The following is a 26,923-nucleotide window of genomic DNA, read 5'->3' on the forward strand; positions in this document are numbered from 1 at the left end:
GGATTACTTGTATTCTATTCCTCAATTAGAAAGGCAAGAGTACAACGTCAAACGCGAGTTAGATGACAGCTTGAACAGTGAATTGCTTTGGTCACCACAATACAAGGAGGATGGGACAGCACAAGACCAGATACAGATGAGATATAGAAGACAAGTAGGTTGAATGTTATAATTATGAGTAGAGTGTGATTGGGCTAGAGTTGTTTTGAGTGGATGTATCCAGAGATACCGGCCACGTGACAGTTGCACTGCCACCTGGCTGGTCGGAGGACACACCACATGCCAATCAACATTTGGTCCCTCCCAATTAATCAATGCACACCTAAATTATTGGTCACCTTAATTGGATTATCTCGCCCAGCCCCATGCTTTAAAAGGTGAGACTTGCCCTTGGCTAGCCCTCTCTTACAGACCATCACATTGGAGGTAAGTGCATTGATTTATGTTTGGGAAGGTCTATCGTTTGTCCTGGTAAGGGAGCCGCAGCTATCCAAGGCCAAGGGGGATAGCTGTTGTAGTGCTTTTCCCTTGTTCTTTGTGTAACCGTACCCTGTCCCCACACCACTTCCTGTGTATTGTAGTTGCTTGTGTTGACCCGACTTCCCCTTGTAAATAAATTCCTTGTTATTAAAACTGTGTGTGTCCAGGCCTCTACTGTTGAGACTCAAGGAACCAGTTATTTCCCATCACAACATTTGGCGCGGCGAGCAGGGTCTCATAGGTTTTGGCTGGACACAAGCACAGGGGATAATGTTCTGGAATAAGGGGAAGAAAGCCAGTGCGGGCACCCAGGATAAGATCCCCGAATGGGCTGATGAAAGGGAGGGATTTGAGAGTCTGGCCAGCATGCTGGCAGACCATGGAAAACCAGTGGACTGGTCTGAGCAGTTAGAGCCCTGTGGAGAGAAGCTGGGCCATCATGTGGTCTCCCTCCTGAAGGAATCAGGGTTCCCCAAAGCCAAGGGGAGTCAAAGGGGTGCCTTCTGGTTGTTTGTGTCCCTGCTAAGATGTCAGGTTAGAATTACTGATCACCTGCAGCACTTGTGTGGTCGGAAGGACAGGGAAATTGAAGATCTCAATCAGTGTTGTTGCACACTGAAGGAAGCAGCACAGGCTGCCCAGGTCCGAGCCAATGACCTTGAAGTTAGGGGAACTGAACTTGCCTGTCGCCTCATAAAACTTCAGCAGGCCAGGGCAGCCCGTCGGTCTGGCTGGCAGCCGGACCCATTAAAGATTCGAGCCTTAGTCCAGTGCGGCGACAAGCTGGATGCATGGCTGGGGGATGGGGACATCTGGCTGGATAGTGATGACGAGGGGGTGCCCGAGGAACCAAGGTCCCACAACCACCCTTCCCCCTTCTCGCCCGAGCTCCAACATACCCGACCCATCACCACACGGTCCCAGGTTCACCGCAGGGATGAAGGGAACAAGGGGGAGACGGCCGGAACTTCCCCAAGTCACTCCAAGACCATGGAGACCCGGGACTTCTCCCCCAAGAAGTTGACCCAGTTGGCGGATCGGTACCGCCAACGACCAGGCGAGCACCTCGCGGCCTGGCTGCTCTGGTTGTGGGACGAAAGGGGGCCTACCCTCAGCCTCTCCCATCAGGAGGCAAGTGCCCTGGGAAGCCTCTCTGACCAGCAGAGATTAAACAATGCGCTGCGGGTGCCACAAGCAGAAATCCGCGACGGCACAACCCTGTGGGATTGGGTAGTAACCGCGGTATGAGCTCGCTATCCCACACTTCTGGAGTGGGATCTACACGGGTGCCCGCAATGGGGTACGGTCAGTGAGGGGACCCGGGTTATCAGGGAATGGGCACTGGTCAACGGCATCTATCAAGGTGCCTGCGACCGTAACTTCCTTGAAAACGCACGAGTGACCGGTGCCCTCGCGGGATACCTGGTCACTATTGCACGCCCCGATCTGAAGTCAGTAATCCTGCCCCTCATGGCACCAGCCAGTGGTAGGACCATATAGGATGCCATCACCCTCCTGGAGGGATTAGAGTATATGCAGAGGGGGGCACCTACGCAGGTCCGCAAGACCAAGACAAGGGCCCTAGACACTATCCCTCTCAGATATACACGCAGGCAGCTGTACACGGACCTGCTGCGTGCAGGGGTGGATCGTAACCAGATAGATGGCATCCCCAACCCCAACCTATATGCCCTGTGGAAGGAGTATTGCAGGGGGAAGACTACTTACAAAATGACCACCCACACCGAGCCACCCTCTGTGCCTCCCCTGCCCGAAACTGTCTCAAAGGCCCTCGAAGCAGAACTCAGACAGCTCGTCAGGCAGGAAATGTCCCACCTCCACCAGCAAAGTGCCTCACCCACGCCGTGGCAGCCCTCTTCCCCCCTCCCATAGGAGGGAAGCCAGGACCCCCGGCACATTTGCTCTCTCGCCCTTTCCCGCCCGGGGGACCTGAGGCCACATATACCCATCAATGTACATTGGGGAAAGGGAAACACAGAGGTGGATGGCACTTGTCGACACAGGCGCCCAGCACACGATTATCCCAGGCAATCCTGCCTTATGGAGGGGTACGGACATGCAGATAGAGGGATTGGGGGGCTCCCTGTTACCAGCTAGGGAGGTCACCCTTCGTCTAGCCATAGGCAACCATTCCCCCAGATGTGTACAAGTCCTTATTGCCTCCTCCTCGGAATGTATCCTCGGGATCAATGTTTTAAAGGGACAATCACTTGAAACAAACGGGCAAGTTCACCTTTGGCATCGCGCGAGCCACTACTGTCATTGGGGCGGCTAAGTGGGAGCCAATTGTTATTCCCCCTCCCTCCAAGATCATCTGTAACAGTCAGTACAGAGTGCCGGGGGGGGGGGGGGGGCAAGAAATCGCAGACTCCATTCAAGCCCTGTTACGGGAGGGAATTATTAGAACTGCTGCTTCGCCTTTCAATAGCCCCATTTGGTCCGTCCGTAAGAGGAATGCCTCCTGGCAGATGACCGTTGATTATAGGCAATTGAACAAGGCTGCACCCGCCCTCGCTGCCGCTGTACCTGACATTGTCACCCTTATTGAAGACATCACAGGCCGTACCCATAAACCCTGGTACGCTGTTGTCAATTTAGCGAATGCATTTTTGTCGATTCCCCTGCACTCAGATAGCCAAGACCAGTTTGTCTTTACTTGGGATAGCAGCCAATACACATTTAATCAGCTGCCCCAAGGCTATATTCATAGCCCCACAATCTGCCATGGCCTTGTCTCCCACGATTTACACAACGTCCAATTCCCATTTCGATTGCCCATTATATAGACGATATCCTTCTCCAAGGCCCTTCTGAGACCATTGTGTCAAAGGCCCTTCACATGCTAATCGAATCCCTCAGGGGAGGGGGCTGGGCTATTAATATGGAAAAAATACAGGGCCCCAGCCAGGTTGTCATTTTCCTTGGAGTACAATGGAACTCCGGGCACAGAAGTATGCCCGATGCCGCCAAAAATAAAATTTTAAATTTTGCCATCCCCTCAAATAATACTGACACACAGAGATTCATGGGGCGCCTGGGCTATTGGCGGCAGCATATACCCCACTTGACCATGCTTCTCCGGCCGCTCTATAGGATCTCCAGGAAAAAATCCACATTTCTCTGGGAGCCAGCGGAACAAGCTGCCTTTGATACGGCGAAACTAGCGGTGGAACAAGCCATGCCACTTTCTTCCCACCAGGCGGGTCTGCCTTTTGAGTTACAGGTCTCAGCGAGCGAGACGGTCGCTGAGTGGAGCCTCTCGCAGAAGACCCCAGGGAGTAGAGTCCCCCTCGATTTCTGGACTAAGTCCTTACCTGAAGCAGCAGTGCGCTACAGCACCTGCAAGCACCAGCTGCTAGCCTGCTACCTGGCACTCCTCGCCACAGAACACCAAACAGGCACCGACCCTGTCGTCCTTCGCCCCCATCTCCCCATAATGCGATGGGTCAAGTCCCCCAATTCTATCCACAAGGAGGGCCGTGCCCAGAGGTCCTCCATTGTCAAGTGGAAGTGGTACATTGTGGACCGGGCTGAGCCCATCCTGAAGGGGTCAGCCGCCTCCATGAACAAGTCATGTCTTTCACCCAGTCCCAGGACCCTGCCCCGGACATCCCTGAGGGACAACCCTCCCCAGTATGTTGGGGTCAACCCTTCAATTCCCTCGACCCCAGCAGCAAACTGCTCGCCCGGTTCACAGACGGCTCCAGCTGCTGGAAAGGGGGTAAACAATTTTGGAAAGCGGCAGCACTTCATCCTACCACGGGTAGAATTTTAACCACCGAGGGGGAGGGGGTTTCCAGTCAACTTGCCGAGCTGGCGGCAGTAGCCCTCACCCTCCAAAACACCACCGGACCAGTCCACATCTATACTGACTCCTGGGCAGTAGCTAACGGCATTGCAGTGTGGGTGGCCCGGTGGCGAGACATGAGGTGGGAAATACACGGACATCCCCTCTGGGGACAGCACCATTGGCATTTTATTTGGGACCAGGCTACCCACAGAAAAATTTCTGTCCACCATGTGGATACCCATACCTGGAAAGATAATGAAGAGGCAACGTTTAACACTGCTGTGGACCAGGCTGCCCAAATATCATCTGCCACCACTTCCACCTGACACAGACCCCAGTGCACTAGCTGCGTGGGCACACCGCAAAGGTGGTCACTTAGGGGCTGATGGCACGCGGTGCTGGGCTGAACAATTCAGTGTCGCCTTGACACTCGATCAATGTAAAACATCTGTAGATAACTGCCCCATCTGCCAGCAAGTCAAGCCACGGGACTGGCCGATAGGGCCACCGAGCCACATTCGTCGCGGCATGGGAGCGGGTCAGGTATGGCAAATGGACTATATTGGACCGCTCCCGCGACAGAATAAGCAGCAGTATGTCCTCACAAAGGTGGACACATACTCGGGTGTCCTGGTGGCAGTGCCCTGTGAGAGGGCCGACCAGAACGGCACCATCAGAGGATTACAGCACCTCTCCTCTCTCTATGGGGTCCCATGGGAGGTACAATCCGATCAGGGCTCACACTTTGCTGGGAATCCACCAAACCCCACCCCCAAGGCCAAGGACTCGGGCAGAGTATGGATCCGACAGCTGCAGAGCCTCCTCAGAAAGGGAGAAATTGTCGTGCGTGGTCCAGGGGACACCCGCTGGGTTGCCATTCTGGGCAAATCTGATTTGTCCTGTATACATACCTGGCATTTAACCAGATGGGAATGAGTATCCTCCTACACCTACCCCCACCCCCGTCTCCCTCTACAGGACAATGGTGCGACTCCAGTCATCCCTCCTGGTCACTGCGATGCTCGGCTCCGAGACAGCTGCCAACACCTTCCTCAGGGTTGCTTACAAGTTTGCCAGCAACACATCTGCTTGCGGGCCCCAGCACACGCCGACCCCGCTGGATGACAATGAGATAGACTGTTTGCCCCTGCTGGTTTTGGTATATCTGTTTGGGGGGCCCTGCTGGCAGTCCCCCACAACTCGCCTCCCACTACACAACATCTCGTCCCTTGACCCCCCGATGGGGTGGGTGCTTCAGGAACTGGTATTTCCCTCCCTACAATTTGACCTCCACCCGAGTCCCCACCCTCAGAGTTATTCCACACCACTGAATATACCCAACGAATGCTGGTGCAGACTCCGCAATGCACACACTTCTAACTTTTCCGTTGGTCACAGCAACTGTCAGCGAAACTGGTATGCGGGTGCCCCAGAGACCACTGCCGACGATGTCGCTAAGCTGGGAGCTCCCTGGACTCTAAACGGGACCCACTGGATCTGCGGCCACCGCGCCTACCCGTGGCTCCCCACGAGCTGGTACGGCTGCTGCTTTCCAGCATATGTGGTGCCCTTCATCCACCCCCTGAATGACCTTGGGGAGCATCCGGCATACAGTGGCCACCGGGACAAGAGGGCCATTACAGAGGCAGAGGTTTTGGATGATAGCCTTTCCCAGTTATGGTCCGGCCCGGCTGTCCCGGGAGGTGATCCAGATGGCCAATGTGCTCGAGACTCTGGCCAACGAGACGGCAGTGGCACTGCAACACACGGAGGATGCCCTCACCCGAACAGCGGCAGAACTGACAGCTGTCAGGATGGTCGCCCTGCAGAACCGAATGGCACTGGACTACCTACTCGCTGCTGATGGTGGAACGTGTGCAGTAAGGAATGCTGTACCTTTATCCCTGATGAGTCCAGCAACATCACTCACTTGGCCGCTCACATTCGGGACTCGGTGGCTAAAATTCAAAAATCAAGGGACCAGCTCCTCCAGCACAATACCTCATGGGACAATTGGTGGCCGTTTGGGTCCCAAGGGGGGTGGTGGGCAACTGTCACTCACTGGTCCATCGCACTCAGCCATTTCTATACCATGTTGTGCTTGCCAGCTGATTAAGTGTGTCTGCGTTTACTTAGCTGCTCAAAATTGGTTATTTCTGGTATATGTGATTTTGTTCCACCCTCTTATGTGTGTTGGCTACGTGGTGCATCTTCCAAGGGGTGGAGTGTATCCAGGGATACCGGCCATGTGACAGATGCACTGCCACCTGGCTGGTCGGAGGACACACCACATGCCAATCAACATTTGGTCCCTCCCAACCAATCAATGCACACCTAAATTATTGGTCACCTTAATTGGATTAACTTGCCCAGCCCCATGCTTTAAAAGGTGAGACTTGCCCTTGGCTAGCCCTCTCTTACAGACCACCTCATTGAAAGTAAGTGCATTGATTTATGCTTGGGAAGGTCTATCGTTTGTCCTGTTAAGGGAGCCGCAGCTATCGAAGGTCAAGGGGGATAGCTGTCGTAGTGCTTTTCCCTTGTTCTTTGTATGTGTAACTGTACCCTGTCCCCACACTGCTTCCTGTGTATTGTAGTTGCTTGTGTTGACCCGACTTCCCCTTCTAAATAAATTCCTTATTATTAAAACTGTGTGTGTCCAGGCCTCTACTGTTGAGACTCAAAGAACCAGTTATTTTCCATCACAACAGTGGAATAAAGGATAATGAGGGGAAAATTGAAGTGTACAAAACCATGAGAAGCCTAAATCAGGGAAACTAAAGATTTAAATAAATAGATGAAAGAATTAGCCAAAATCTTTTATTTTACACCTAAAAGTCACTCAGGGCCCACGTTTGTTATATAAAAGTGATTTAAAAAACAGATGAAAACATAAGAGAACTTGATTAGACCTTGCAGATTCCACTATCTAGTTATATCTGGTCTACTAAAATAGGCACCTAGTTTATGTGCAAGTCAGAAATCAAGAAACTGGTCTCACTGCAGGTTAGTGAAGTGAACATGTACATTTGCATAACATTGAATTAAACACAAGGGTTAAATATTACTTTGCCATTTCCTTACATTGTAAGGTCACTATTCACATTTATTTTGCTTTTTGTTTGAGCCATTCTATATTCTTCTAACTCTGATATACCAAATGTACTTGCTAACTAAATCCATAAATTATACTTCATCTCAATACCCGCAGAACTACGCAAATGCTTTAGTTTTATTTTCTTAGTTGGGAGTTTCTGGGTGAAAATCACAGCAAGTAGTTTGAATAATCATTAACAATAATTAAGAATGTTAATCTAAGACATTAATGACTCTGAAGACTAATTTCAAAATAGATATACTGAAGGACAGAACCATACCAGGTATCTTACCTGCCAGCAGATGTGAGGGGATTTGCGTTCCAGAATATACTGAGTTAAAGGTGAAGGTTCCAGTTCATATTTGTCAAAAGGCAATTTATCAATAACCATTGGGTCACAATCAACACAAGAAAACTTCACCACTGGATGGGCACTACGAGGTGGCTGGATTAAACAATAAAACATCAAGAATGAATTATGAGTAACCAGTAATGAATATTTTACTTGTCTCTCCTTTGTTCTCACAAGTTGTAATCACCAGCCAGCCAAGAGTATGGGTGTAAACAGTATGCCTTTTAAGTAATAAGCGGCAGAGTGAAGAGAAACTAACTCAAATTTATATCAACATATAAAACTTCATGATTTTCGGAGTTCCTTACTTGAACAACCAAAACTTAAAGTAATCAAGCATTAAGAAAATGTTGTGCAAAAGTACTGGAGCAATATGACAGTTTCTTCTGTAATTCCCAATTTTGTTAGCAATCCACACTTTCACCACCCTCTGCCAGAAGAAATTCCTCCTCATCTCTGTTCCAAAGGGATGGTCTTCTTTTCTGATGTTGTGTCACACACTCTTGGATGATCCTTGCCACGTCCACTTTCAATATTCAGTAGCTTTCAGAAATTCTCTCCAAAACCACCCTCATTAACATTCTTCAAACTCCAGCAAATACATGTCCAGAGCAATCAAACACTCCTCATACGCTAACACTTCTATTCCTCGGATCATTCTTATGAACCTCCTCTGCAATGCCAGCATATCCTTTCTTAGATAAGAGGCCCAAAACTGCTCACAATACTCCAAGCGTGGTCTGACCAACACCTTATAAAGCCTCAGCATTACATCCTTGCTCTTATATTTTAGTCCCCTTGAAATGACCACTAGAAATATATTTGGCATCCATACTACTGACTCATCCTGCAGGTTAACTTTAGGGAATCCTGCATGAGGACTCCCAAGTCCATTTGCACCTCATTTCTGAATTTGCTCCTCATTTAGAAAATAGTTTTTATTCCTTCTACTAAAGTATCTGACCATTCACTTTCCTAAATTGCATTCCAATTGCCACTTCTTTGCCCATTCTCCCAATCAATCCAAGTCATTCTGCAGACTCCCTGCCCCTCCATCTACCTTTGCATTATCCACAAACTTGGTCACAGAGCCATGAATTCTGTCATTTAGATCATTAACATACAAACTGAGTAGTGGACACAACACCAATCCCTGCAGAACACTAGTCACTGACAGCCAACCAGAAAAGGCCCCTTTTATTCCCACTCTGCCTTCTGCCAATCAGCCAAGCTTCTATCCAAGCTAGCACCTTCCCTAAACTTTGGGCTCTTACCTTGTTTAGCAGCCTCATATGTGGCAAATTGTCAAAGACCTTCTGAAATTCCAAGTAAACAACATTTACTGACTCTTTGTCTGCAGTGCCTGTTAATCTTCAATGAATTCCATTTTTTATGTCAAGCACGATTTATCCTGAAAACCATCTTGACTTCCATCTATCATATCATATGCCTCCAAATATCCTGAAACCTTTTCCTTAATAAACTCCAACATCTTCTCACGTCAGGCTAACTAGTCTATAACTTTCTGTATTTTGCCTCCCTCCTGAGAGTAAAATGATATTTCCAATCTTCCAGTCCTCCAAAACCACTTCAGAATCCAGTGACTCTTGAAAGATCTCTGAAAAAAATGCCTCCATAATCTCAACAGCTCCCTCTCTCAGAACACTGATGTGTAGTCCATCTGGTCCAGGTGACCTACCTACCTTTAGACCTTTCAGCTTAACAAGCATCTTCTCCTTAGTCATAGCATTTACTCTCACTTCTACCCCCAACACTCTGAATTTCTGGCATAAGACACGAGAAGAATTGGGCCATTTGGCCCAACTGGTCTGCTCACCAATTAATCATGGCTGATCCCTTTTCCCCTCCTCAGCCCCACTCCCTGGCCTTCTCCCCATAACCTTCAATACTGTGGCCAATCAAGAACCTTTCAATTTCTATCTTAAATACACCCAATGACTTGGCATCCACAACTGCTTGTGGAAACAAATTCCACAACTTAGTACAGGCCCAGAACTAATAAACATTCCCACAATCATCCTTGTGAACCTTGTCTAATCCTCTCCAATGCCAACACATCTTTTCTTGGATAAGGAACCCAAAACTGTTGACAGTATTCAAGGCGAGGCCTTTCCAGTGCCTTTCAAGCCTCAGCTTCATATCCCTGCTCCTGTATTCTAGACCTCTTGAAATGAATAGTAACACTGCCTTCCTCACCACTGACTCAACTTACAAGTTAACCTTTTGGGTGCTCTACACAAGGACTCAATGGTCCCTTTCCATCACAGATTTTTGGATTTTCTCTCTATTTAGAAAATAGTCTTCACATTTATTTCCTCCACCAAAGTGCATGACCATGCATTTTCCAACACCATTTCACTTGTCACTTTCTTGCCTATCCTCCTAATCTGGCTAAGCCCTTCTGCATACTACCCGTTTCCTCAACACTACCTGCCCTTCCACTAAATCTCCGTATCATCTGCAAACTTGGCAACAAAGGCATCTATTCCATCATCTAAACCATTGATAAACAGCATAAAAAGCAGTCCCAATGCTGACCACTGTGGAACACCACTAGTCAGCCAACCAGAAAAGGATTCTTACACTTCCAGTTGCTGCCTCCTGCCAATCAGCCAATGCTCAAACCATGCAAGTAACTTTCCTGTAATACCATGGGCACTTAACTTGGTAAGCAGCCTCATATGTAGCACCTTATCAAAAGCCCACTGAAAAGCCTTATCCACTGCATCCTCTTTATCTATTGTACTTATAGTCTCCTCAAAGAATTTCAACAGTTCGTCAGTAAGATTTTCCCTTGAGGAAACCATACTGACTTTGACCTACCCTGTCCTGTGTCACCAAGTTCTCCATAACCTCATACTTAACAAGTGACTCCAACATCTTCCCAAACACTGAGGTCAGACTAACTGGCCTATAATTTCCTTTTTGCTGCCTTTCTTCAAGAACAGAGTGACATTTGCAATATTCCAGGCCTCCAGAACCTTAACCAGAGTCCAATGATTCTTGAAAGATCATTAATAATGCCTCTACAATCTCTACCACTACCTTTTTCAGAACCCAAGGGTGCAGTTCATCTGGTCCGGTTGACATATGCAGCTTTAGATCTTTCAACACACACTTCTCTTCCCTCACAAACTTCAACACCTAACACGCTACTAGTGTCTTCCACAGTGAAGACTGATGCAAAATACTCATTTAAGTTCATCTGCCCTCTCCTTGTCCCCTGATATTATTTCTTCAGTCTTATTTTCTAGCAGTCTTATATCTGTTCTCATCTATCTTTGATTTTTCATCTACTTGAAAAAGCTTTCTATCCACCTTGATATTGTTTGCTAGTTAGCCTTCATATTTCATCTTCTCCCTCCTAATTATTCATTTAGTTGCTCTTTGTAAGTTTTCAAAAGCTTCCCAATCCTCTATTTTCCCCACTAATTTCTACTTTGTTGTATGCCCACTTTTGCTTTTAGGTTAGCTTTGACATCCTTTGTCAGCCATAGTTGTACTATTATTTCTTTGTTTTTGGAATACATCTATCCCGCACCTTCCTCATTTTTTCCCCCAGAAACTCAAGCCACTGCTGCTCTGCAGTCATCACTGCCAGCATCTCCTTCCACTTTGGCCAACTCCCCTCTCATACCACTGTAATTTCCTTTACTCTACTGAAATACTGCTATGTCAGACTTTCTCCCTATCAAATTTTAAGTTGAACTCAATCATCTGGCACGCTGCTGATGTCTTCCACAGTGAACACTAATGCAAAATACTTAACAGTTCATCTGCCATTTCTTTGTCCCCCATTACTACCTCTCCAACATCATTTCCCAACAGTCCAATGTCCGCTCTTTCCTCTTTATATCTGAAAAAGAAATCTTTTGGTGCTCTTTATTATTGGCTAGCTTATCTTCTGTTGGTTTTTAAAATCTTTCTAATCCTCCACCTTCCCACCATTTTTGCTATATCATACGCCTTAAGAGATACAAAATGTATTAAATGCACACAACCGCAACTTACTAGGGTTGGAGAGTTTTGGTCTGGCCAAAAGGATTCAGGAATTGGCCAATGTCCAACTGGAACACCAGTTTTGTGGTTGGGACGTACATAAATGAGTTTGTGACAACTGTGCCAGAGTTGTGGTCCAAGCAGAGGGGTAGATTTAAGGGCATCGGGAGCACCATCTAGAACAGATAAACAGCATTCATGTGAATATTTACCATTAGTTGTTTCAAAACACTACAATACCTTGCACAAAGAACTGCACATCTTCCGTTCACTATACCTAATGATTGCAATCACAAGGGAGGTCAGCCGAACAACAGGCTCAAATTCTTTTGGGTAGCCTTTCAATTGTAGGATCTTTGTTTCAAATGTTACTCTTGATTTAGTGAAACAAAGTTTCCCACTGGTTATTTGAATTTATGGGCATGGTCTTGTAGTACAGTGCTGTCTTACTTTCATATAGTGAGAAATAGCTACGTTTTCACATCCTAGTCCCAAGGATGTCTGAAATGGATAAAATGTGCTTTAAAATGCAAAGACCTATTATCCATAACAGGCTAAATGAGCACAAAATTATTACAAGTTGTAGCGACAGTACTGGGCACATCCTTAATAATAAATTCATATTTATCCACCCATACTCAACCAAGAAACAACTAAAATAAAGGCATCTTGGGAGTCTTTGGTTGGCTGTTTTTTTGTGCATTATCAAAAAGATTTAGAACAGCACAGATAAACATTCAGAGAATATTAATATTCCTATTGAAGGAAGACTAACATTGAACAACTTTTCTACTCATAGACCTTTCCAAAACTTTTTCAAAAAAATTTGACAGGATTCTGATCACTAAATTTGAAACAAGCAACTCCACAAAGCAAAACTAGCTTACAGCCTAAAACATATTCATCATTCTTCAAGATTAAAATAATCCTTTCTAATGATAAATAAGAATAAAATTAAAACATGGCAAGCAAAGAGAGAGCGTATGCAAGATGGCTGAATGAAAATATTTTTAAAATCCACCTCTTACTGGAACGTTGGTAGAAGGCTGTTCAAATAAAACTTTTTTTTAAGTTACTCCTCTCCACCCAAATGTTAGCAGGATTGAGGTTACACAGATCAATATTTTGATGACACGTGTAAATAGTCTGGATTTCAGGTCATGGTGAATCTTGTAGTAATTAACTAAAACCACATCAGCAAATAGTCAAAGATAGCAAGATTTTAATAACTGCAAATGTTTAATGTGATTATACTGGACTTTCAGAAATATTCAAAATGTTCAGACTAAGCAGACAGCTTTCATTCAGCAAGTATAAAATGAAACAGCTGTGATTAGGACAGTTTAGAACTTCAATGCTTTCTCGCAGTTGTACTTACAAAAAACAGATTGAAGATGGCCAAATGAAACAGCACTGTTAATTTACCTTACTGTCATGTTCATCTCACTGCACTTCAATGCTCCATGAACATGCCACAATTCCCTGATGTTGCAACCAAATATGAAATCAAAGATTTCTTTCTCAACAAATCTAATTCAACACGCTCACAAGAACCTATCTGATACATTTATAATGTTCCATAATATGTCACTTACCTCCTATGTCTCATTCTTCTCACACTTTCTTTGTGCAAAGACCTTTAACTCCTTTTGTTTTTATATATCAAAAAGTCTTGGACAAATGCTCAACCCAAAAGCCAAGCAGCAAATCACATTTGTTATTTACAACTCCACATTCTGGCTCTGCTAAGAGGTTAGTCACTTAAGAAGCCTCTTCACATTCTTCCAATGTAGCCTTTATTAGTCTAACTTGTTTAAGCTTTGGATAAACTAGCATCCTCAGAATACATCCTCTGATGGGATGGGAGAGGTGTTATTATACTGCAATAAGCCTTTATTATGCCACACAATAAATAACAAATTCACTAGACCAGTGTGAAAACAATTGACTCCTGTGTTGCGACTGTTGAGCTAACAAGCATCTCAACTTCACAAATCACTACTCAAATATGAGATCTGAAATTGATGTGGGAAACAAACTGCGGAACAATTTTTCCATCTATTTTTAGTCTCTCAATGTTACGGAGTAATAAAGTTTGGATATGAAGTTACAGCATTAATTGAGTTGGCAGTCATGACAAAGTTCCTCCTTTGTCATACTCTTTCCAGCCTGAGGATATGTGAACAGATATCTAAGTGCACTGCTGCCATGATCTTCATCTACAAGGTACTTTCTCTAATGCATTGTATTATGGAGAGTTACAGTCGTCATAGCTAGCCCTTGGCATTTTCTAATTCCTCCCACTTCCACCGTCATTGTGCACCCTTTACACCCCAAATTCCATTGATACCATCTTTCTCCCATGAACCTTGATTCTCAAACCTCATCCCTTTTCTTGATAACCCAGTTCTCAAAACCCGTTTGCTGCCTTGAGGCAAATTAGGCTGGATAAGTCCCCAGGGCCTGACAAGGTGTCTCCTCGCACCTTGTGGGAGGTGAGTGCAGAAATTGCAGGAGCCCTGGCAGAGATATTTACAATGTCTTTAACCACAGGTGAGGTGCTTAAGCACTGGAGGACAGCTAATGTTGCTCCACTGTTAAAGAAAGGCTCTAAGAATAAACTGAGAAATTACAGAGGCAGATGAAGCTGATGTAAGTAGTGGGCAAATTGTTGGAATGTGTTCTAGGGACAAGATATACAAGTATTTCAATAGACAGGCATGATTAGGGATAGTCAACATGTCCTTTTGTGTGGTATATCTAACCAATCTTTTTTCAAGGAAGTTACCAGGAAAATTGATGAAGGAAAGGCAGTGGGCTTCATCTACATGAACTTTAGCAAAGTGTTTGACCAAGTCCTGTATTGTACTAGACTGGAGGCCTGTGACTAGTGGTGTGCTGCAGGGATCAATGCAGAGTATGTGTTGTTTGTTATCTACATTAGTGATCTGAATGATGACATGCCAATCTGGATCATCAAAATTGAGGACTACATCAAGACTGGAGGCGTTGTGGACAGAAAGGAAGGCTATCAAAGCTTGCAGTGGGATCTGGACCAGTTGGAAAAATGGCACATGGTTTTTAATGCAGACAACTGAGGTGTTGCACTTTGGGAGAATAAATCAGAGTAGTACTAAGGAAAGTACTAAGCACGAAAAGAAGTGGTAGAACAACAGGATCTGGGAATACAGATGTACAATTCCTTGATAGAGGAGTCATAGGGTTGTATAGAGAGTTTTTGACACATTGGCCTCCATAAATCAACATTTTACGTAGAAGCGTTGAAATGTTATTTTGAAATTGTACAATATGTTGGAGAGGCCTAATTTGGGAGTACTGGGCGCAGTTCTGGTCAACTACCTACATGGAAGATGTCAATAAGATTGAAAGAGTACACAGAAGATTGAATAAGATGGGGCTTTATTCTCTGGAGCATATGAAAATGAGGAAATTTTTAAATAGAGGTGTACAAAATTACAAGGGGTATAGATCAGCTAAACGCAAGCAGGCTTTTTCCATTGAAGTTGAGTGAGACTAGAAGTAGAGGTCAAAGGCTAAGGGTAAAACATGAAATATTGAAATGCAAACCTCAGGGGGAACTTCATTCAGAGGGTGGTGCAAATGCAGACTGAGCTACCAATGGAAGTGGTGGATGCAGGTTTGCATGCAACATTTAAGAAAATTTTGGTTAAGTATATAGATGGGAAGGGTATGGAGGCCTATGCTTCACATGTAGGGCAATTGGACTGGGCAGAATTACAGTTCAGCAAAGACTAGAAAGGTCAAAGGGCCTGTTTCTGTGCTTTAGTTGTCCATAACTCTAATCTACATGCCTGGCCCATCTCCCAAACAGCCTCTCCTGAGTCTAATGTTGACCTCAGCTGTTAAATCACCAAGTGCAACTATTAACACTTGTCACCCATGAAGAAATATTTTAATATGGGAGTAAAGCATCCTAGAGGACAACACTTCAGCTTGTAAAACTATATTCAATGGGAAAAGAGGACTTCCGCTACAGGGAATTCTAATACAGATAGTCCTCCAGGCATGCAACTCTTCTGTAATGTAAGGGTCACCTGCACACTATACCACTGGCCAAACAGTCAGAACATAGTCAAACTTTAAAAAAAATTACTGTGCACTGCCAAGGCTTGTTCTTTTTATTGACATAAAATTTAATAGGATAGATAAATAGAACTTATGTCCAAGTACATAACAAGGACATAAAAAAAATTAGAGTGAGATAAAAGATTAACACCTGTGATCACTGAAATCTGGAACACTATTACCAAGCTTCCCTCCACCAAGGTTATGATTTTAGAATCAAGAAGAACAGATTCTTTGAGAAGCATTTCAAGGATTGTAGTACCAAAGCAAGAAAATAGGGTTTCATATACAAATCAGACGATAGTGGAAAAAAAGAACATGCACAACCTGACTGGCCATTTATTTCTTCGTTTCATTATAACCACTCCTCTTTGATTGGCACTCTCACCACACAAAAAAAGTCACTAATATTGATCAAACTCTAATGTAGAAGTCATGGGTATTAGATAATTTAGCTTTGGTCATCAATGCCTGCAAAATCCCAACTGACCTTCGCCGATAGGTGGTGGATCTGGACCAGTTTTTTCAAAGTGCAGCACCACTCCACTTTGCACTTTCTGCACAAGTGACTCCAGACACTGAAGCAGCATTCGCTGTGTGCACACACAGTATGAACGACCTGGATCATTCACAAAAAGAAGTGCAATGTTAGCTATATTTGGCAACATTTTCAATAGGATAATAAAAATAGTACAGAAACCTTTGCAAACATATTGTTCATATTAAATTTAGCCAAAATAAAATTCTAACATATCCAATGCGTCAAAACACCAGAAAAAGTTGAAAATTAAGATGCCTGTCAAAAACATTACAAGTTCCTTTTTTCAGCTGAGAGGGGTGGAATAAAGGATCAATTCTCTGACAAGTTACTGCATGGGATAACAGAGCATGTAACTGGGGTACAAGAGAAGTAAATGGGGAAACAGGAGATTAACAGTAAAATTCCTGCCTTTTATTCAACATGGCCTCCTACTGTACACATGCAGATCACATCCATATTGGAATACAAAACACTGACTAACATTGGAGGAACCAGCTGTACAATGATCGTTACCTGTGTTATACACACAGGCAAATGTGTTCATGCATCTTCACAGAAAAGCTCTGATCAAGAGTCATCAGCCTGAAATGCTAATCATCTCTCTATGCATGCTGGCTGGCCCGCTGAACATATCCAGAAGTTCATTTACACTTCACAACACAACACCTTGAGAACCAATATATTCACTTTGGTTGGTCAATCAATCTGAAAATCAACAACTACACAAGGCATATTGCAAATTTTAGACCCTGATACAAGCCAGGTTTTTGGAACTCAAGGTACTTGTGTAACAAGAAAATAACTAGTCCCAATGAAGTGTCTCAACCCAAAATATCAACTCTTCATTTCCCTCTACAGATTCTGCCTGATCCACTGAGTCCCTCCAGTGGTTTGCTTGCTCCAGAGTCTCAAAGTCAGCAGAATATTCATTACAGGATAGGAACAAGTTATATTAGCTTATGTTCAGAACAACCCAACGTGCAGCAAGAGACTTGAATAACTGGAAATACCTCTGACCTAATGTCTGATGGATCAGACAAGCAAGGGGAATACCTTGTTCTGAGAAAGTTTAAATGACTGCAAGGTAGAGATAGTATCTCAGACAACTACAGGCAACAAACGTAACAGGGTGGGAGGAGAGTGGGTTTCTAGAAATATATCTTTTTACCAGAAAATTGATTTTCCTTAATCTGAAGCCCTGCATCATCTGTCTACGTGCCAAGAAACAGGTTAGAAAAAAAAGTGATGATTTACTTTGTTTTCCACAAAAATTCTAAATGCAAGCTTTATTCTGCATCTCAAATTTTTGGGTACCCTAGGGCAAATTTCTTTAACCTGAACACCTGGACCACACTCTGTGGGGAGGGGGAATGGCAGGGGAGTGGCCTGTAGTAGCAAATCAACTGCCCTTCACATGATAGATTCACACCTTGAACAAGCATTTTTAGACCAATCATACAGGTGTCAATAGACCAAATGCTATGTTTTTTCAATAAAAGCATACCTCATGTTCAATTTAAAGTGGTCATATAATCGCAGTGTGCTAGGATAATCAATGTCACCTTCTGTATAACATCAAGCCAAAAATCAAACTTAACAGATCAGCTAAGACTTAATTTTAATAAGAACTGTTCAAATAACTATTACATGAATTTGTAATATATTCTCCAGCTCATTGAAGGTAAATAGGCTTGTCAATATTGAAATTCACGTAGATTGAATCTGGTATCACATAGGGGGATTTAAATTTAATTAAATATCTCTGGAATAAGTGACAACAAAACTCAGATTATTGTTTAAAAAACATCAATTTCATGAATGTCGTTTTGGTAAAGAGATCTGCTGACAGTATGATGCAAGTGGCACCATACCCACAGAAACACAGCTCACACTTCTGAATGGCTTGGATCAAGTTTCTCAAATTCACCAACAATCCACCTCTCTTTGTGACAAAATCTTCATGGATTTCACTGTTTTGAAAGACCAGCCTGTTTTCTCATTTAAGGGTAGTCAATGTGTTGGCCCTGCCAACAACATGAACACCATATATATATATAAATTAACCTTTTCTACAAGCATACTGTCATACTGACCGGAAATTTAAAGTGCTTCAAAAACAATAACAGACTTATCCTCATCTGGTCATTTAGAGCTTCAGTTAGAATGCTTGATTTGATCACCATAATAGGTTCCATGCTAAGACTAGGTGATATAACTAGAAAACGTTTTCTGAAGGAATTTTATCAAAAAGGCATGTGTAATTGAGTGAAAGGATACACATAAGCAGAGTTAAGAGTAAAGTAACAAGAAATTAGTAAAATCAAAACAGGAGGCTGAAATACTAAACGGTGACTCCTTTGCTTGCATCTTCAGAAACAGCTCTATTTCCATCTTTAATATCCTTATTTTCCCCTTTCAGGGTTCTTTTGAAGACCCTGACCTGGAGTTAAATGCTGACTTGAGTTCTTTGCGAGAATGAATGGGACCTGCTCTCGGGGTTCCATAACTGGCCTTTGTTCAGCATGCCAAGGGTTCGGCCTGAGTGTCTGGCTCGAATTCGGAAATCTAAGATCTCGGGGCTCTGAAGACAGGCAGATCGAGGGTCAGTGTCACAGCAGGAGACCCATGCATCGTCAGGGGAGTCAGGATATCTGCTGTGGGCCCAAAAACCTGAGATCTTATCGATCTTCGGGCACAGAGCTCAGAAAAGGCAACGTACAGACTTCGAACATCATCAGCCAGTGAGCTGTTTGTTATGTCTTCCCGCTCACTGGTGAAAAGCCGAGACACCTTTTTCTTCCTTATTAGGGAAAGGGAGAGAATCTGCGGTATGTCCTACGCCTGATGAAATGCAAAGTCTTTGGGGTAACTGTAAATCTGTGTCTTGGCTATTGCTTTGCTCGGTGGTGGTACCGATGTTTGCTTTTTATTGCCCATGGGGGTGGGGAGAGAGCGGGGGAATTGTTGCTTGCTGCTGCTTACACACGGGATGGAGGGGAGCTGGGGGGACTTTGGGGTTCTAACGTTTATCTGTTATTCTTTGGGGGCACTTCTGAGTTCATGGATGTTTGCAAAGGAAAAGCATTTCAGAATTTATATTGTATGTATTTCTCCGATATTAAATTGGACCTTTGAACCTTAAAGACTTAGGAAACTTAGACAGGCACATGGATAGCAGAAAAAAAAATGGAGAATTATGCAGGAAGTAGGTGTTAGATTGATCTTAGAGTACGTTAAAAGGTCAGCACATCATGGGTCGAAGGGTCTGGTTTTATATACTTTTTTATATATATATTTCTCCATCACATTTCCTCCCCACCACCACCTCTGCAAATTAAAGACAGCTCGTTTTGTTTCCTAGTTCAAATCTAAATCAGAAATTCCATTTCTCTCTACTGATGTCATCTGACTTGCAGTGTTTCCAATATTTTATGCTGATAATTTATTTAGTGATACAGCATGGAGAAGGCCTTTCTGGCCCTTCGAGCCATGCCACCCCTCCACCCCAATTAACCCCAACTTAATCATGGGGCAACATACAATGACTAATTAACTTACCAATGACTTTTGAAGAGGTAATAAATATTCTCTCACTCATACATTTTTTGCAATATTTTCAGGTTAGACATTTTTTACAACAATATTTACCCAAGTTTCCATACTTACAAGAATCTGATTTGTTGGATACCATTTTGAAATTGAATCCCTTAGTGAAAGGTTCCATTAGCAGAATTTATAATTTACTCTTGTTACAAAAAGAGAACTTATCACTGAAGATTAAATAAGATTGGGAGAGAACTTAATAGGACATTTCAAATTTTGAAGAATGCAAATTCTTCTTCTATATGTGCCAATCACTGTCTAATTCAATTTAAAATTGTCCATCGTTATTATTTAACAAAGGAGAGACTATCTAAAATATTTGCTGGTATAGATAATTATTGTGATAGATGTAAAACTGAAGTAGCTACTTTGTCACACATGTTCTGGTCATGTTCTTCATTAAAACTGTTTTGGAAATCTTTATTTTTTATAATCTCTAAAGCTTTGAAAATTAATTTACAAATAGATTAATTGTTCTATTTGGAATAGTTCCGCATCATATTCAGGGTATTTCATCTTCAGATCAACATGTAATTGCATTTGTTACATTGTTGGCAAGAAGGGCTATTTTATTAAAACGGAAAGATATCTCTTCCCCTACATTAATTGAATGGTTTTCTCAAGTAATGTTATATTTCATCTTGGAAAAAATCAGTAGAATTTTTGAAACTCGATTTGATTTTGAAAGAAGATGGGGTTCTTTTGCCAAATATTACCATCTAATTTGAATTATTCTATATGGTTTCCTTCCAATTTTATTATCTTTTTTTTTTAAAAAAAGTGAACTGGTGGTTGATGATTTTTTTTTCCCTATATATCCAGATGATGGTTAAACTTATTGCTTCCAGGGGTTGATTCCTAATGGGTTTTTTTTGTAGTTAATGGGGTTTTTTTTCTTAGTCAGATGGGGTTTTTTTATATATGTATTTTTTCATTGTTATATATTATGATTATTTTTTTCTTCAGCTTTATTAATTGTATACATATTAATTTGTTGAAATTTTGTATTATTTATTGTTGTAGAAGATTATGTATTAATAAAAAGATTTTTAAAATGAAATGAAACTTACCAAGCAAGTCTTTGGACTGTGGGAGGAAACCACTGCACCCAGGGAAAACACACGTATTCCATGGGAGTGTGTACAGAGACCCCTTACAAAACAATGTCAGAATTGAACTGCATACTCTGGCACCACAATAGAGCAGCAGTTAGCATGACACTATTACAGCTTGGGATGTTCCAAAGTTTTTTTTTAAATTGTGACCCCAGTCTAGAACAGTAACACACCAAAGATAAAGAAACCAGGGAGTGAATCCTGTTCTGGCCAAATATTAATAATCTTCCCATCGCAAAAACATCCTAAACCATTAACTTACAATGAACTAACTTTGGATCTGATTTACTACTCTCCCTTGTGTTAGAAGGCTTTTTACTTTTTTTGTTCAGTTTGCTTTACAGGATTTCTCAAATGCCATTGCTTTAGAAAAATCCAATTAGACTACATAAACTTTTCAAATCAACCCTTCAGATTTCTCAAACACTACCGTTCCTAAATGCAAGCTAACAGTCACTAACTAATCTGTGACTTGTTAGCCACAGATTATGGTGTGTCTGAGAACGTACTTCAATAGTTTTCTCATAGTCGAGTTGATTGGCCTGTAATTACTTTACAAGCCTTCCTCCTCTTTTAAACAATATTAAAACATTAACCAGCATCTGCAACTACTTCAGGAAATACAGAAAAAGATGTCAAAAGCCTCTATTTTTCTTTCCTTGTAACTTTTAATAGCCTAAAATGTACTGTTCTTCACTCACTGTAATTAACTCACTTTCAAGAATTCTAATCTCCTTTCGTATTTCTCTTTACTTAATTTATCCCATTCAATAATTCACACAACTCCAAATGCATCACTCCCCACTCCTTCGAAGACAAATAGTCATTCAGAAACTGACTCACATCATCCACCTCCACGTAAACACTACTCTCCTTGTCCACTTGTTCTTCATGAACATTTAAACACATGAATTTCCTTTGATCTTACTTGCAGATTTACCCACCGTCCTCCACTTTCTGTAATTAGCTGTGCCTACAATATTTTAGTTTAAAATTTCTGTAGAATCTCAAAACTAGTGATAGATAAATTCATGTAATGTGCTTTTAAATTGATCAGATTTTGTACTGCAACTTCTGCAATCTCCAACTCATGACTAACACCATGCCATATATGAACCAATATAAAAGTCACTGAAAAAATTTTAAGTACATTAAGATTTGAGTAACAAAACAAAGATCCAGCAAGTCTGTCATGACTAATTTTATTAAACAAAACTGATTTAAGGATTATTTTCAAGTGCAAGTTAGCCCACTGAAGTTAACTGAATGATGATCTCACCTCCTGTGACCTCACACATAGGTGTAATGGCAGATTCATCAGAGGGCACACTACCCAATTGCTCTGCTTCAAGGGGCATCAATCCAGGAAGTCGCAAGACGAGAGCAAATAATCGCTGATCCCAACGAAATGGCTCCTTAGTTAATTCACTGCCTGGCAAGGGAGAATTGAGTGGTAGGTGGAGCTGGAATTGTGAAAAGAAACAGCTTAATTAGTGTGTTATTCATGCACAACCACAAACTTAATTGTATTCCCACATTTTCAATAATTTGTTGAAACAAAAAAGCCAACACTAACTCAATCACAGAGTGACAGATAAATATATTTCGGCATCCAAGTTTTTTTTTGGGGGGGGGGAACGAAGCTGGATAGAGCTGGGAGGGAGGGTGGATTTATTTGCATCAGTAATTTTCCACTGATGAAATGTTACCTCGGATTTGAAAAGAAGCCCTTTTGGATTGTAGAAGATATGCAATGCAGATGCATACAATCATCCTGCCGTATTCGTATTACCGGTGGCCCCCGTTTTTCAGACATTCGCTTTACGACAGGTCTCTGTTACAAAAGACCATCCGCACCAGTTTTTGCTAACCAAAGAGGATTTTCGATTTTAAGAGAAAGACACCCGCTATATACGTGTGTTTACCCCGAGAAAGACTACCATGACTGTGAAGCCTTGTGCGGGCAGTTGTGCGCGCATGCGTGTACGTGCCGATTTTTTTTCTCCACATCGATTTTGGCTCACTGTCTTCCCAATATTAATAAGTGAAACTACACCATACATACAATATTTCTATTTTATATAGGCTGTATATTTATCATATTATTCCTGCTTTTACTGTATGTTTGTGTTATTTTAGGTTTTGTGTTATTTGGTTTGATTTGGTAGGTTATTTTTTGGGTCTGAGTACGCTCAAAAGTTTTTCTCATATAAATTAATGGTAATTGCTTCTTTGCTTTACGATATTTCTGCTTACAAAGGGTTTCAGAGGAACGCTCTACTTTTGGATAGCGGGGGGAACCTGTACTGGGCTTTTAGCCTCTCCTCTATCTGTTGTAAAATATGGTTTTGCATAGCTATGTACATTTCACTGGCTCTCTGGACCTTATTCTTGGATAACTTCCAGAGGGGTGACTTGGTAGGGTGTACATAAGAGGCATAGCTCAAGTGGACAGCCGGGTACTGTTTCCTCAGAGCAGAAACAGCTAATACAAAGGGGTAAACACCAAGACTTGGTGTTTAAACACCACTGCCTTGGTTCCTGTAAAGGCAGTGACTCCATCTGAAATGGATGACTACAGACCAAATGCCCTCACATATCAAGTGATGAAACATAGAAAGCCTACAGCACAATACAGGTCCTTTGGCTGACAAAGTTGTGCCGAACACGTCCCTACCTTAGAAATTACAATAGCCCTCTATTTTACTAAGCTCCATGTACCTATCTAAAAGGTCTCTTAAAAGACCCTATTGTATCCACCTCCACCACCATTGCCGGCAGCCCATTCCACACACTCACCATTCTGTGTTTAAAAAAAAAACTTACCCCTGACATCTCCTCTGTACCTAGTCCCTAGCACCTTAAACCTATCCTTTTGTGGCAACCATTTCAGCCCTGGGAAAAAGCCTCTTGACTATCCACACGATCAATGCCTCTCATTATCTGATATACCTGTGTCAGGTCACCTCTCCTCCTCCATCACTCCAAGGAGAAAAGGCCAAGTTCACACAACCTATTCTCATAAGGCATGCTCCCCAATCCAGGAAACATCCTTGTAAATCTCCTCAGCACCCTTTCTATGGCTTCCACGTCCTTCCCTGAGAGAGGCAACCAGAACTAAGCACAGTACTTCAAGTGGGATCTAACCAGAGTCCTATATAGCTGCAACATTACCTCTCGGCTCCTAAATTCAATTCCACAATTAATGAAGGCCAATACACCATATGCCTTCTTAACCACAGAGTCAACCTGAACAGCTGCTTTGGGCGTCCTATGGACTTGGCACCAAGATCCCTCTTACCATTAATATGATATTCTGCCATCATATTTGACTTACCAAAATGAAACACCTCACTTATTTGGGTTGAACTCTATCTGCCACTTTTCAGCCCAATTTTGCATCCTATCAATGTCCCGCTGTAACCTCTGACAGCCCTCCACACTATTCACAACACCTCCAACCTTTGTCATCAGCAAACTTACTAACCCATCCCTCCACTTCCTCATCCAGGTCATTTATAAAAATCATGAAGAGTAAGGGTCCCAGAACAGATCCCTGAGGCACAGCACTGGTCATCGACCTCCATGCAGAATATGACCCGTCTACAACCACTCTTTGCCTTCTGTGGGCAAGCCAGTTCTGGATCCACAAAGCAATGACCCCTTGGATCCCATGCTTCCTTACTTTCTCAATAAGCCTTGCATGGGGTACCTTATCAAATGCCTTGCTGAAATCCGTATACAGTACATCTACTGCTCTTCCTTCATCAATGTGTTTAGTCACATCCTCAACAAATTCAATCAGGCTCATAAGGCATGACCTGCCCCTGACAAAGCCATGCTGACTATTCCCAATCATATTATGCCTCTCCAAATATTCATAAATCCTGTCTCAGGATCTTCTTCATCAACTTATCAACCACTTAAGAAAGACTCACTGGTCTATAATTTCCTGGGCTATCTCTACTCCCTTTCTTGAATAAAGGAACAACATCCACAACCCTCCAATTCTCCAGAACCTCTCCCGTCCCCATTGATGATGCAAAGATCATTGCCAAAGGCTCAGCAATCTCCTCGCTTTCCTCCCACAGCAGACTGGGGTACATCTCATCTGGTCCCGGCGAAGGTGCTGGAGAAGCTGGTCCTGACTTACCTCAGGCCGCAGGGTGATATCTTCATTGGACCCTCTACAGTTTGCCTGCCAACCCCATATAGGAGTGGATGGTGCCATCATCTACCTGTTTTACAGAGAGCTCACTCCCACCGAGATTATGTTGGTGGCATTGTGAAAAACCACATTTTGATTTCTCTAGTGCCTTCAATGCAATCCAGCCACTTCTGTGTGAGAAGCTGCAAAGGATGGGTGTAGACAAATCCACTATCTCCTGGATTACTGACTACCTGACAGATAGAACCCAGCTTGTATGACTGGGTAGTTCTCTGTCTGAGATGGTGGTGAGTGGCACTGAAGCGCCACAAGGGACTGCCCTGTCTCCATTTCTCTTCATACTGTACACCTCAAAATCCAGTCTCCACAATTTTAACTCATTCTGGAAAAAAAATGGAATTCCAAGTAAAACAAAGACTGACTACTTCCTTTCCTTTTTAAGAAGTTAAGCGGCTTCAACATGATAAATTCACATTTCCTATAAATTTTACTCAGCAGTACAGGTGTCCCCCGTTTTTCAAACGTTCGCTTTACAACACCTAGCTGTTACAAAATACCTACATTAGTTAACTATTTTCGCTAACAGAAGGTGTTTTCACCGTTACAAAAAAAAGGCAGCGCACAACCCGAGCAGCCAAGCTCCTCCCCCAGAACTGCATTCTAGCCGGCATTGCTTAAACACATGCCTGTGCGCATTAGTGATGAATTCTAAGGCATCGGAAAAGCCTAAAAGAGCGAGTTACGGGTATCACACTTAGCGTAAAACTAGACATAATTAAGTGTTTCAATTGTGGCGATTGAATTAAGGACATAGTGAGTTTGGCTAAGGGTTTGTGGAAGTTGACGAAGATGATGTTGAAAAGCTTTTGGCATCCCATGACCAAAAACTAAGAGATGAACAGCTGATGAAGAGGAAAGGATAACAATTGAAGCCGAACACAGTAGCAAACTGCCCAAAAGTGAAGTCGTTCAGGAACTGAATGTGAAGAAATTGCGTGAGATTTTCACTGTGATTGACAACGCTGCAATGATTACAGAGAAGTACGACTTTAATTTTGAAAGGGTACACAGGTTTAGGGCATATTTGCAGGATGGTTTGAGTGCTTACAAGGAACAATATGATAGAAAAATGCGCGAGGCTAAGCAGTCAAGCATACTGTCGTTTTTCAAGCCTTCCACATCAGCCACAGCAGACGACAAACATCGACTTTCAACATCGAGGCAGGCAGATACAGAAGGTGACAGAATGGAAACAGATGACGATGAGACCCCAGTCTCCTCTACCTCCCACCACCCCAACCTCCGACAACTCAACCTAACACCATCATCAGTGTGCTCACTGTCTTCCTGATTCTGGTAAGTGAAACTACACGGGACGTACATTACTTCTACTTCATATAGGCTGTGTATTTTTATGTTATTTGGTATGATTTCACAGCTTCATAGCTTAAAGGTTACTGGAAAGAGTGTTTCTGCTGAGAGCACTTGCGCCATGTGTTTTTGCCGTGAGTGCTGCCAAGAGCGCTTGCGCCGAGTCTTTCTGCCGAAAGCACTTGCATGAGGGTTTCACTACAGTGGACAGTGCTGCAATAATTGCAGAAAAGTATTCCAACTTTATATAGGCTGTGT

General features: G+C 43.0%; 1 protein-coding gene across 2 annotated transcripts in view; it reads right to left on the minus strand.

Annotated features, from left to right (window-relative positions):
* LOC132393110 (integrator complex subunit 6-like) overlaps nucleotides 1-26,923 on the minus strand; it is a 129,732-nt gene that overhangs the window by 51,362 nt on the left and 51,447 nt on the right. For both annotated transcript variants that reach the window (XR_009511752.1, XM_059967922.1), the window contains exons 5-8: nucleotides 22,406-22,589; nucleotides 16,358-16,486; nucleotides 11,773-11,936; nucleotides 7,681-7,833 (exon numbers count right to left, since the gene is read on the minus strand). Coding sequence is in view for 1 of the 2 variants with exons in the window: in XM_059967922.1 (XP_059823905.1) it covers nucleotides 7,681-7,833; nucleotides 11,773-11,936; nucleotides 16,358-16,486; nucleotides 22,406-22,589 (630 nt within the window). In the remaining variant the exon portion in view is untranslated. The remainder of the gene's footprint in view (nucleotides 1-7,680; nucleotides 7,834-11,772; nucleotides 11,937-16,357; nucleotides 16,487-22,405; nucleotides 22,590-26,923) is intronic.

This window comes from Hypanus sabinus, chromosome 4 (genome assembly GCF_030144855.1).
Source record: "Hypanus sabinus isolate sHypSab1 chromosome 4, sHypSab1.hap1, whole genome shotgun sequence".
In the NCBI taxonomy this organism is placed as follows: domain Eukaryota; kingdom Metazoa; phylum Chordata; class Chondrichthyes; order Myliobatiformes; family Dasyatidae; genus Hypanus; species Hypanus sabinus.